The sequence below is a fragment of the Oncorhynchus keta genome, chromosome 10 (assembly GCF_023373465.1).
Source record: "Oncorhynchus keta strain PuntledgeMale-10-30-2019 chromosome 10, Oket_V2, whole genome shotgun sequence".
Lineage (NCBI taxonomy): Eukaryota > Metazoa > Chordata > Actinopteri > Salmoniformes > Salmonidae > Oncorhynchus > Oncorhynchus keta.
In genome coordinates this window covers 39,908,934-39,921,461 of record NC_068430.1, presented here as the reverse complement: position 1 = coordinate 39,921,461, position 12,528 = coordinate 39,908,934, and the positions used below count along the sequence as shown (strand labels likewise).

At 42.3% G+C, this 12,528-nt stretch overlaps 1 protein-coding gene across 1 annotated transcript in view; it reads left to right on the top strand.

The window, feature by feature from the left end:
- syt6b (synaptotagmin VIb) overlaps positions 1–12,528 on the top strand; it is an 81,348-nt gene that overhangs the window by 36,896 nt on the left and 31,924 nt on the right. The window contains exon 7 of the mRNA XM_035778071.2: positions 370–585. Within this exon, the coding sequence (XP_035633964.1) occupies positions 420–585 (166 nt within the window). The 5' untranslated portion in view covers positions 370–419. The remainder of the gene's footprint in view (positions 1–369; positions 586–12,528) is intronic.

Here is a 12,528-nt window from a genome sequence, read left to right as displayed (position 1 = left end):
GAGAGAGAAAGAGAGAGAGAGAGAGAGAGAAAGAGAGAGAGAGAGAGAGAGCACATGTGAGGGTCAGCCCTCTCTCTTTCTCTTCTTTTCTCAGCATGCATATGGTATGATGCAACACTCCTGCTCTGGGAATACCTGGGGAGTCCCACTGCTTCATTAAGACCCCTCCCACACACTCTCTTTTACGCACACACAGACACCCACAAAGACACACATACTGACACTGACTGGCTGTACATCCAGGAGCCTGAGAGGCAAAGAGAGAGCAAGAATAAGAGGAGAGCGGGAAGTTGCATCTATTTTTCATGCAGCACCATCACCATCACCATCCCTCTTCTGCCTTAGCTTTTCCTCCACTTTACTTCTCAGGTCCTGGATGAGAGCTAAATACTGTGTGGGACTCAGGCTCACAGAGGAGAATGAGTTCTGCGGAGGAGAGAGAGGACCATGATATGTACTGTGAGAAGGCGGTAGCCCTCATCATTGACCTCTGTCTGGACGACAGCCCACTGTTGCAGCCCAATACCTGCCAGGACTTCATCACACTGCTAGCCACCAACCAGAACCCAAACTCTGCAGGGTCAGGTATGCTCAACAGCCCAACAAACAGCCTCCCTCCCTCCGGCCTTGACTTTTTGTTTGTGTTGTGTTGTGTTGTGTTGTGTTGTGTTGTGTTGTGTTGTGTTGTGTTTTGTGTTGTGTTGTGAGTGACTGTATTAAACATGGCCACTGATATGTTTGTGTGTTGTGACTCATATGATGTGTTGAACATACTAACTGCTATGTTTTGGTTAGTGGTCCATTGCAGGTCATTTATCATTCCTTTCCGACAGGATATTCACCTGGGGGATACTCAGAGGTTGGCTAAGTTGGCTAATTGAGCTAAGGTACTTTGTTCGACTTAATTACTTCTATCTGCAATATGGCAGGAAAGTAAAGTTGAATCTGTCAGTTGCGAGGGTGATTTATTTAAAGAAAATGCACAGTTGTTGAAATCGAAAAGATATGTTCCTTGAAAGATAGTCTATAATCCTGGAATGAAAAAAAAAATTTGAAATATTTTTTGACAGATAATGTATTTCCCAAGGGAAATAGATGACATGAAATTGAATTGCAGATGATGAAATATGTTTTTTCTATCATATAGTTTACTATGGGCTTGATGTCATACTGTTCCTTGATGGCAGATTAACATTTGATGACCCCTGTAACCCTTTCCTCTAGTCTGAATGGAAAAGTGGGCATCTCAGAATCAGATATGATGGAATAGCCGGAGAAATCTCTCTGCCGGTTTTCAATGCTGGAGCCTCTTGTGATTTATAAGTTAAGACAGAGTCATGTTAATGAGAGCATGCCATACAGCAAGACTCAGAATCTGATTGTCACTCCGAATGTAGTCACTGGCGAAATCACACGAACCACTCAGTGCCAACAGCGTCCAGCACCGAACCATAGGGGTCACCAAATGCCACCACGTTACTAGTAAACAAACAGGAATCAGTCTTGTCAGACAACGATTCCAAACCAAATCTGTTTTTCTCTATCAAATTTTCCTGTGTGTGTTTCTCAGACATGCGGGGGAGATCATCTGGAAATCCTCTCTGTGCCATAATTATATCCTGTATCCTAGTATCATAAAATAGGATGTTTCCCTGAACTAAGCTTAGGGTCACTTTTTCCCTCCAACACACTTATCCTATTCAACTCTAGGAAGCCTTTTATGACATGGGGAAACTGACTGACTAGCATTACCCCGTTAGTCATCATGGGAGTTGCCTTGCCTTGCTTTTCCCTTTACACAATATTGGTGTAAATATATATATTCACATTGGTGTCCAGTTCCAAATGATGCCACAAACACACAGACATTCTCACTTTCTTTGCTCTCTCTGTCAGCTGTGGGCTCCGCAGTGCTGCTCTGTCTTAACCATGGGGTTTATGGGCAGGTAATTGAAGTGGCATTCGCTCACGCTGATAGTGCTCCAATTAAAGAGCTGTGCTGTGTCTGTGAAAGTGAGCGCCCGCAGCTCAGCCAGGAAGAGACCAGGGTGCACCAGTCCACAGGTAGTAATACCACATGAATAGAAGACTGCCACTGCGTCCCCAAATGCCCCTGCAGAATGCTGTACACCGGCTGTCAAAATCCAAAGGTTACAGATTTGGAGTGGAAGTTGGGGATGTCAGAGTTGGATGTAGATGAACTAAACTGGCTGCTTCAGTTTGTTCTGCTCCCCCCCCCCACACAAACACACTCTGTTAGCAGCTGTGAGGAGAGTCTACTTGGTAGTAGTAGGTTACCAAAAAACATTCAGTAATTTTATTTGACAATGGGGGAAAGTAGTATTAGAATAGGTAGTGTAGTACAAGTAGTGCTATGAAGCAGACTAACCCTGTACAATGTCACATCAAAAGGAAAGATGGCTGTGGTCCATGTGCTTGTTCATTTTCTATTTCTGCTGTGCGCCACATGCATGTTGAATGAGCAGAAGCTGTGAGGATTACAGGGATTCTATCATGGCGTTGTCTGTCTCCTCTCACCCAAAGGTCACCATGATAACCCAGGCTGTTCTCTCTCTCTCTCTCTCTCTCTCTCTCTCTCTTTCTGATTACGTCTACATCTCTCTGTGTCCTTGTTTTAAAAGTCTTCGATATAGAGCCAGTTTGGATGAATATACTTTATACATCTTGGTGCAGATCAAATCCAATTCCCGCTAAAGCACGTCTTCTCAATAATTCAGATTGTTCAATAATGTGATAATTAATTAATGGTAATATGCTTTCCGGTATCTTATGAGGATCTGTATTATGTTCTATTGCATTAGCTGTTATAGCAGTGAAATTAGGTCATGGTGTGATCCAGCATTAGGAGCATCAGTTCAATCACTTCCTGTCTCTGAGGAGGGATAACGGAGCGGAGACCGAGGGCAATGGAGGAGAAAAGAGGCCTGGGTTTATATGAAAACTGTTATGGACGACGAGAAGGAACGAAATCCAAATCCTACAGAACGTAGGAGGAGGGATAAACATCCGCCCTCTTATCAGAACATCTCTGCACCGCCACTGCTTTTCTTTAGTTTTCCCATTCTGGTTGTAAAACGCGTCTGGAAACAGAAGATATCACAGATGACTGGAGTTTGACATCTAGAGGATGCTGTAGCTGCAGAGCTGTGCAGTTTGCTCCCTACCACTGCCACTGCTGCTGCAATATGTTACCATGAATAAATAAAGCAGCTGGGCTGAGAGTACGATAGCAGAGAAAATAGCATTCATACAGCGTGTATGGGTCGTGGGAGACTGTTGTGGAGTAGTCTCGTCTCTGTAATGCATGGGGGATTATTAAAGTGAAGTTAGGCAGCAGGCCTATTGAGCCACATATAAATAATTCAGCTGACTGAGGCTCTGCTTGCAAGTCATGTCAATGGCATGGATTGTATGGCTCACACCTGGTTGGGCACCCTAAGCCGATAGTTAGCTACTTTTGTATTCCCGGTGTGGACTTTAGAGGGGCTTTGGTTGAGGTGACACAAAAGCCCAGTGGGTAAAAGCCCACTTACAGAATGTGATTTTTTAAAAGCCTGTACACTAAAGGATTGTGTGGAGTGTCAGTATAAATGCTTTACTATTAATGCTGAATTATAGCTGAGCACTGGGAGAAATGAGCTGGCAGCCAAGTGGATTGTTGTTTTGCTACCCAAAATGCTAGGCTTTGATACCATACCTTGTGTTGTGAATGTGATGATCAAGGAAAATGCTGAATGCTTACAGGAAGGGATAGGGATGTGTAATTCTGACAGAGAAATAATTACACATCCCCATCCCTTTCCCTGTAAGCATTACATTTCTGATTTTAAATTATAGTAATTTAGCAGATGCTCTTATCCAGAGCAAGTTAGTGCCTTCATCTTAAGATAGCTATGTGGTACAACCACATATCACAGGCATAGTAAATACGTTTTTCCTCAATAAAGTCATTACACATACCTATCCCTTCCTGTAAGCATTCAGCATTTTCCTTGATCATCACATGTGTAATGCTGACAGGAAGGGATGTGTAATGCTGACAGGAAGGGATGTGTAATGCTTACATGAAGGGATGTGTAATGCTGACAGGAAGGGATGTGTAATGCTGACAGGAAGGGATGTGTAATGCTTACATGAAGGGATGTGTAATGCTGACAGGAAGGGATGCGGATGTGTAATGCTGACAGGAAGGGATGTGTAATGCTGACAGGAAGGGATGTGTAATGCTGACAGGAAGGGATGTGTAATGCTTACAGGAAGGGATGTGTAATGCTGACAGGAAGGGATGTGTAATGCTGACAGGAAGGGATGTGGATGTATAATGCTGACAGGAAGGGATGTGTAATGCTGACAGGAAGGGATGTGTAATGCTTACAGGAAGGGATGTGTAATGCTGACAGGAAGGGATGTGTAATGCTGACAGGAAGGGATGTGGATGTATAATGCTGACAGGAAGGGATGTGTAATGCTTACAGAAAGGGATGCGTAATGCTGACAGGAAGGGATGTGTAATGCTTACAGGAAGGGATGTGTAATGCTGACAGGAAGGGATGGGGATGTGTAATGCTCAGAGGAAGGGATGCGGATGTTTAATGCTTACAGGAAGCGATGTGTAATGCTGACAGGAAGGGATGCGGATGTGTAATGCTGACAGGAAGGGATGTGTAATGCTTACAGGAAGGGATGTGTAATGCTGACAGGAAGGGATATGTAATGCTGACAGGAAGGGATGGGGATGTGTAATGCTCAGAGGAAGGGATGCGGATGTTTAATGCTTACAGGAAGGGATGTGTAATGCTTACAGGAAGGGATGAGGACGTGTAATGCTGACAGGAAGGGATGGGGATGTGTAATGCTCAGAGGAAGGGATGGGGATGTGTAATGTTGACAGGAAGGGATGGGGATGTGTAATGCTCAGAGGAAGGGATGGGGATGTGTAATGTTGACAGAAAGGGATGGGGATGTGTAATGCTCAGATGAAGGGATGGGGATGTGTAATGTTGACAGGAAGGGATGGGGATGTGTAATGCTCAGAGGAAGGGATGCGGATGTTTAATGCTTACAGGAAGGGATGGGGATGTGTAATGCTCAGAGGAAGGGATACGGATGTTTAATGCTTACAGGAAGGGATGTGTAATGCTGACAGGAAGGGATGGGGATGTGTAATGCTGACAGAAAGGGATGGGGATGTGTAATGCTCAGAGGAAGGGATACAGGAAGGGATGGGGATGTGTAATAGGGATGATGTGTAATGTTGACAGGAAGGGATGGGGACAGAAAGGGATGGGGATGTGTAATGCTCAGAGGAAGGGATGGGAATGTGTAATGCTCAGAGGAAGGGATGGGGATGTGTAATGCTGACAGAAAGGGATGGGGATGTGTAATGCTCAGAGGAAGGGATGGGGATGTGTAATGCTCAGAGGAAGGGATGGGAATGTGTAATGCTCAGAGGAAGGGATGGGAATGTGTAATGCTCAGAGGAAGGGATGGGGATGTGTAATGCTGACAGGAAGGGATGGGGATGTGTAATGCTCAGAGGAAGGGATGCGGATGTTTAATGCTTACAGGAAGGGATGGGGATGTGTAATGCTCAGAGGAAGGGATACGGATGTTTAATGCTTACAGGAAGGGATGTGTAATGCTGACAGGAAGGGATGGGGATGTGTAATGCTGACAGAAAGGGATGGGGATGTGTAATGCTCAGAGGAAGGGATGCGGATGTTTAATGCTTACAGGAAGGGATGGGGATGTGTAATGCTCAGAGGAAGGGATGGGGATGTGTAATGTTGACAGGAAGGGATGGGGATGTGTAATGCTGACAGAAAGGGATGGGGATGTGTAATGCTCAGAGGAAGGGATGGGGATGTGTAATGCTCAGAGGAAGGGATGGGGATGTGTAATGCTCAGAGGAAGGGATGGGGATGTGTAATGCTCAGAGGAAGGGATGTGGATGTGCCATGCTTACTTTAGCATCAAGATGAGGACTGTCATATGAGTATATCAGATATCAGATATGCCTATGCTCAGATATCCACACTGGCCAGGGAGTTCTGTGTCATTGTGAGTGCATTATGTCTCACAAACAGATCTGTAATGAGAATGAGACAACAGTGCTTAGTATTCACCGGCGAGACCTTTGAAGTATCTTAGCCCTGATGACCGCATTTTTTTTTACATTGCTCCAAATGTACAGGAAAATATTGTGCTTGCTTTGTTTTTATTTTATTTTTTACAACATTTAGGACCTGAGGCTATCTTTGGGAAGAAAGCAAAAGGACAATTGAAGAAAAGCCTGAGACCAGCCGGTCGGTCTCAGAGGTAAATTGAGTAATAAGCCTTTCTGGTGGAAGGCGAAGGAGGGATGGAGCGAGCGAGAGAGAGAGGAAGCAAAGAAAGAGGGGGAAAGACTAGGGAAGGGACAGAAGATGAGAGGAAGGGGGTGTGTGGGGCAGAGTGGAGGAGGTACAACCAAATTGACTGATACCAGAAATCAAATTTTCGGCCTAGGGCTGCATGGCAAATGCTTCTCTGACATTTTATCCTTGATTGTGTTAAATTTCTCTTCTGCTAAGCTGCAGCAGATGGAGGTTAACAAGGCTCATAGACATTGTCGAGTCTGTGGAGGAGATGAGGATTGTGACACTTTTATTGCCTCTCAAAAGCCTGCCAGCTCAATAAGAGAGAGAAAATATTTCCCAGAGTGTTTTCATCAACTGCTAAGTGTGTGGGGAAACGAACGGTTTAGGTTTTGCACTCATGTATGTTATACGAGAGTTACATTGTTATAATGAGGAGGGTTGTTGTAACTTTAAAATCTATTGTACAAATCTATATTTGTACATATATAAAACTTATTTAGCCGAGTGTTGAAAGGATTCCTGTTGTTGACATTTGAAATTGGTTGTAAATATCCTGATTTTAAATACTGTGGAATCAATATGACATTTACTGTGGTTTCCTAGCTAATCATGTTATTCGTTTCCCTGAAAAATGCAATGCTCGACAATGGAGATACCCTTCCAGACAGAACTTACTAGATTTCAACTGGACATATTCCTATCAACTGACTTATTTCCTATCTATGACCATGTGCAACTGGCCAATTAGGGCTGTATTGCTGTGGGGGTGGGGATGACTTGGTAACCAAAGCATACATTCTAATGAAGCCTGTATATTCTACTAGAAACTGACACATGTATACTGCATCATGTTCATATTCATTAATGCACACAGTAGAAAACGTTAACAGCAACCTAATGAATACGACCCAGAGGCCTCTAATAGCCACATTTCCTAGAGCCTGCTCAGCAGCGAATGTGGCTCACAGATACATGAACACGATCAATACGAGCCTTGAACCTCGGGTCAACACATGTCATGATATAACACAATCTCACACTCAATACAAGCAAATACGTATATTATTGAACATAAATGTGACATATTAGGTAACTTCCCTTAGTCTCTCCCAAGGTGACCCTCGATGATGTGTGTATAATGATCCCGAAGGGAAGCATGTGCTGTATTCCCAGTAGTGATGCAACAGCCTTGTCAGTGGTTATATTATTGGAAATCGTAGAGAGGAGGGGAAACGGAAGGGGATGGGGGAAAGTCCAACCCATTGACTAAAATAATACAATTAAAGACAGTAAAAAATCATGAACAGTGGAAACTGAGGAGTCATGGCTGGAGAAATGAAAGTCATCTTCTATGGAGGGATTTCAGTGCCAACAGAAATTGTATTTGAATTCCATCATTTTGAAAATGCACACATTTTTTCATTGAATTCATAAATTGAACTTGTATTTCATGATTTCAAACTGAATTGAATGAATATTGCATTCATTTTAAAATCCTATTTAATTTAATATTTAAATTCAATATTTACTATATATTCAGTTTCAATATGTTAGACATTGCATTATCTGTGTATCAAGTTTACAAACTATAATTTTGTAACGAGTGGGGATGTCGGGAAGCAAGTTCAGGGAGTGAATGTTTTAATATATAAAAGAAACAATGAACATGAAACACAAACAACGCACCGACATTGTCACATGGAATGACGAAGCAGGTACGGGGAGTCAAACATTTAATAAAGAACGGACATGGAACGAGACAGGAACAGCATCAGCAAACTAGTAATACAGGCAAAAAACAATCAATGCAGAAGTGGGGAACTGACCTGGAGTCCAGGTGAGTGTCATGAGGCGCAGGTGCGCGAGACGATGGTGACAAGTGTGCGGGATAATCAGCTGCCCGATGACCTAGAGGCCGGAGAGGGAGTACATGTGACAAATTTCTAGTTTATATAAATGTCATATATTCAACTTCAGATTCCGTTTTCAAATTCAGTTCTCTAAATTCAGATTCAAAACCAGAGACAACATCCTTACCAGCAAGGCAGAGCCGCATTTGCCCCAGTAGATTGGAATCTGGTGTGGCACCACCACACCACTTTCAAAGCAGCAGCATCGAATGCGTTTGCCAGACATATTCAATATTCATATTAATTTGCCAGACATATTCACATATTCATATGTCATAGAAAAATGTTAAAAAATAGATATAACATGTTTTGTAAAGGAAAAGAAAGCAGGCGTTTCTTATTTGACACGTTGACATACTTTCCCCAATTTCAGCCCATTTGCCTTTGTTTTGTTTTGTGAATACAACCCTGTCCCTGGGATTTCAAGCGCTAAACCCCACACACTGTGGTGGGTTCATTTGTCAGTCACAGTGCTATAATAGCTACAGCCTACAGAGCCTCATCAACCCTGCCTTTCAACAACTACGTTTGGTTGCACAAGCACCTCATTGTTTGACTTGGTTTCTTTCTTTGCTCACGCTCCTCTCCTGCCTACCTGGTTTCCTGCCTCATGAGAGAGAAAACACAAATGTAATGGAAAACAAGGTATGTCAGTAAAAGCAGTTAATAAAAGCAATTTAGTCGTCCTCTAGAACTAGCTAGAATGATCCAATCTATAGCTAGCTAACAAAACTACTAATGTTAGCTTTAGTAACCTAGCTAGATAGCTAACATTAACTAGCTAGTTTGATGCGAACATGCGGCAGGCAGCTAACGTTAATCATTTAGACTCACTGAATAAATGTGTTTGTCACAGGATATAGAAAATTAAACAATCTGTTGCTGCTACCCAAGGCCAAGGGGTACTGAAGTTCCTGAATGGTTAGTCAGACAGTTTGTTAGTCCAGTAATGTTGGCATATTATTTTATTTCAACTGCAAGTCTTAAACGTTTTTAAAAAACTACAAATTCCACCACAGAGCAGTCTACACAGACAATATGAACATATTTGTCCAGCCAAAAGAGATGGAACGGATAATGCTGAACAAGAGAATTGATGTGGCACCATAACTTTCACAAATACAGAGACTGGTAGCCATTATGGCGTCAGTCTTTTTTAACTAGCTAGTTCATTGTGACACCTACTGATATACAGTGCCTTCAGAATGTATTCTTACCCCTTGACTTATTCAACATTTTGTTGTGTTATAGCCTGAATTCAAAATGGTTTAAATATATATATTTTTTGTCACCCATCTACACACAATACCCCATAATGGCATAATGAAAACAAGTTTTAAATGTTTTTCATACATTGCTTGAAAATTAAATAGAGAAATATAAAATGTACATAAGTATTCACACCCTTAAGTCAATACTTGAAAATACAGTATTGATTTTACAGGAAATCTGCTCCTACAGTGAGCGCCAGGGAACCAACCTCTGGTGGGCCAGGTGAACAACAGTACTTTTATGACTTAGACATTAAAACTTTGTTACAAAGTCTACTGTGTATAGTGTTAAATGTAATAATTCATAATTGCAGGAGAGCACTGTAATCAGATGAACAAATAATAGGTTTCACGCCACAAATTCAAATACTTTTTTACATTGAAACCTGTCCGTCTTTTTGATTTTTCAAAGTCCACAGCTTAACATTGTGTATAGAGTGAAAGTAATATTTAAAGACATTGTGACCATTCTCTGCATAACGCTCAGCCCTGCTATAGTAGTTCACTAAACTACAGAGTATGTTGTCCATTGAAGTTGTTGTCTCTGGCTCTTTTGCCACATCACCTTTGAACTTCGGGTGCCACCTCTGCATTAAAGAATGGTAGAAGAGAACAGATAGAATCAAACGCTCTCTGGGTTTAACAGGTTTCTGGCGGTTTCTGAAGCCAATGTGGCATGTTGAATTTATTTTCTTCCTATGAATTTGGCTCTAGAGTTTGAACTGTTTGGGCTATAGGCTATTATGACCCCTTTCCTGAAAGCCAAGACTCTCTGGAACGTGGTCGTGACCCCCTCTATGGTGCTTACAGGACACTAAGCACACGTTAAAAGGGAGTGTGACAAACACTGCAATTTGGCCCCCATAAGAATATACAGTAGTTGAATAGCCCTGTCACAGAATAGCTTTTCCTCTCCCTATTTATTTATTGCTCTTGTGACTGACTGGGTTCACACTAGGTCTCCTGCATGTCACAATACTGTGTTAGCCCACTTAGCTACAGCCTATAGAGATTAGTTCAGGAAGTTAATGTGAAGGATGACACGTTGCTTGCTTAGCGAGTATCGCTTCCCCCTGATTCAGCTCATACCGAGACTCGAACTCAGGACCTCTGCCTCGCAAATTCACGTGACTACCCTACTGAAACATTCCAACCAACTGCGCTATTGAAAAAAAGCCTTCTTCAATTTCGCAAGGGGCAACACTTCAGGCTGATGAGTGAGTTTCATAGATTCCCATCTGCTACATTCACCCCGAAACTCACTCCACAGCAGCCCTGGCATTTGAGCTGAGTGCAACTCAAACTCAGGACCTCTGCCTCAAAAACACATGTGACCGCCCTCCTGAAGCGTTCCAACCCATCACACTTTTAAAAAATTCATTCTTCAATTGCGCAAGGGGCGAAACATCAGGCTGAGGAGTGAGTTTCACGTATTCCCATCTGCTACACAAGTTTTCAAGATCCAGCAAGGTTACTCATCAAAAGAGTGTGGTTTGGTGAGCCATGCTTACGTGATGATAACCTTGTCTGAGACCTGAAGACATCATTATAAAGGTAGCATGTGACTGACTGGGTTAAGACTTTTTTTTTTTGCCTGCTAAAGCCTAGGCATTGGTTCTGTGACTTGGATGGGTCACTTCGAAGTGGGGTGAAGTGTAACACAGGTGGTTCGGGGACCACGCTTGCATGATGAGTAACTTCTCAGAGACCTGAACATTTGCATTGTCTGGCGCATAGGAGACCTGGGTTAGAACCCCATCAGTCAAACTAGCACGTCTTCAGGTCTCAGGTTGCTCATCACATGAATGGATCACAAAGCCACCTCTGTTGCACTCTCATTAAAAGGGGTGCACAGATCCTTCTGCTTCTGTTTGCCACAGAAAGGGTTGTTGTTATGCAGTAGGCCTGATTTAGAACCCAGTCAGTTATAGTGGCGCCGTGATCTCAGAGTAAGAGGTCAAAGGGGGGTGAAATGTAACTGAGGTCCACGCTCTTTTGATGAGTAACCTTGCTGGAGACTTGAAGACGTCTCCCACTGGGCGCAGACATCAGTTTAACATCTAGTTTTGATATACATTTGGTTGAGTTGTAAACTAACTTGAATTCAACATGAAATCAACAACAACAAATCTCCATGTCATTGGATTTAGTTAAAAAGTTGTGTGTAAAAAAGACGAAATGCCCTGAAGTTAATTACTTTTTGCAAATCCAATCAGTTTTCCAAGTTGTTGCAACATCATCATATTGATTTGATTGGTTGAAATGACTTGGAACAACTTTGATTCAACCAGTTTTTACCCAGTGGGCTGTTAGCTTCCTGGACTAATCCCTATGGGCTTTAGCTAAGTGGGCTTACACAGTCTTGTGACATGTATGTGACCCGGTTTGAACCCAGTCAGTCACAAGAGAAAGATGAATTATTAGTGAGTGAAAAAGCTATCCTTAGAAGGGCTATGACAGAGCTATTCAACTCTTTTCTTATAGGGGTCAAGTTGTGGGGTTTGTCACACTCCATTGTAACATGTCCTGTGAGCATCATGGAGGGGAATAGAAGGCACAACCATGTTCCAGAGAGTCATAGCTTTCAGGAAGGAGCAAATAGTTTATAGCCCAAACAGTTCAAACACTAGAGACAAATTTCTAGGAAGAAAATACTGTTTAAGACGGAGAGCCTTTGATTCTATCGGTTGTCTTCTACCATTCCTTGCTGGCAAAGCACCAGGATGTTGTCTCTGGTTTTGAATCGGAATTTAGAGAACTGAATTAGAAAACTGAATCTGAATACACAGACAATGAATGCAATATCTACCATATTGAAACTGAATATATACATATTGAATATAAAACTGAATGCAATATTCAGTACATTCAATTTCAAATAATGAAATACAAGGTCAATTTATGAATTCAGTTAATACAAAATATGAAATTCAAATTCAATGTCCTAATGCAAATTCAAAATGATGG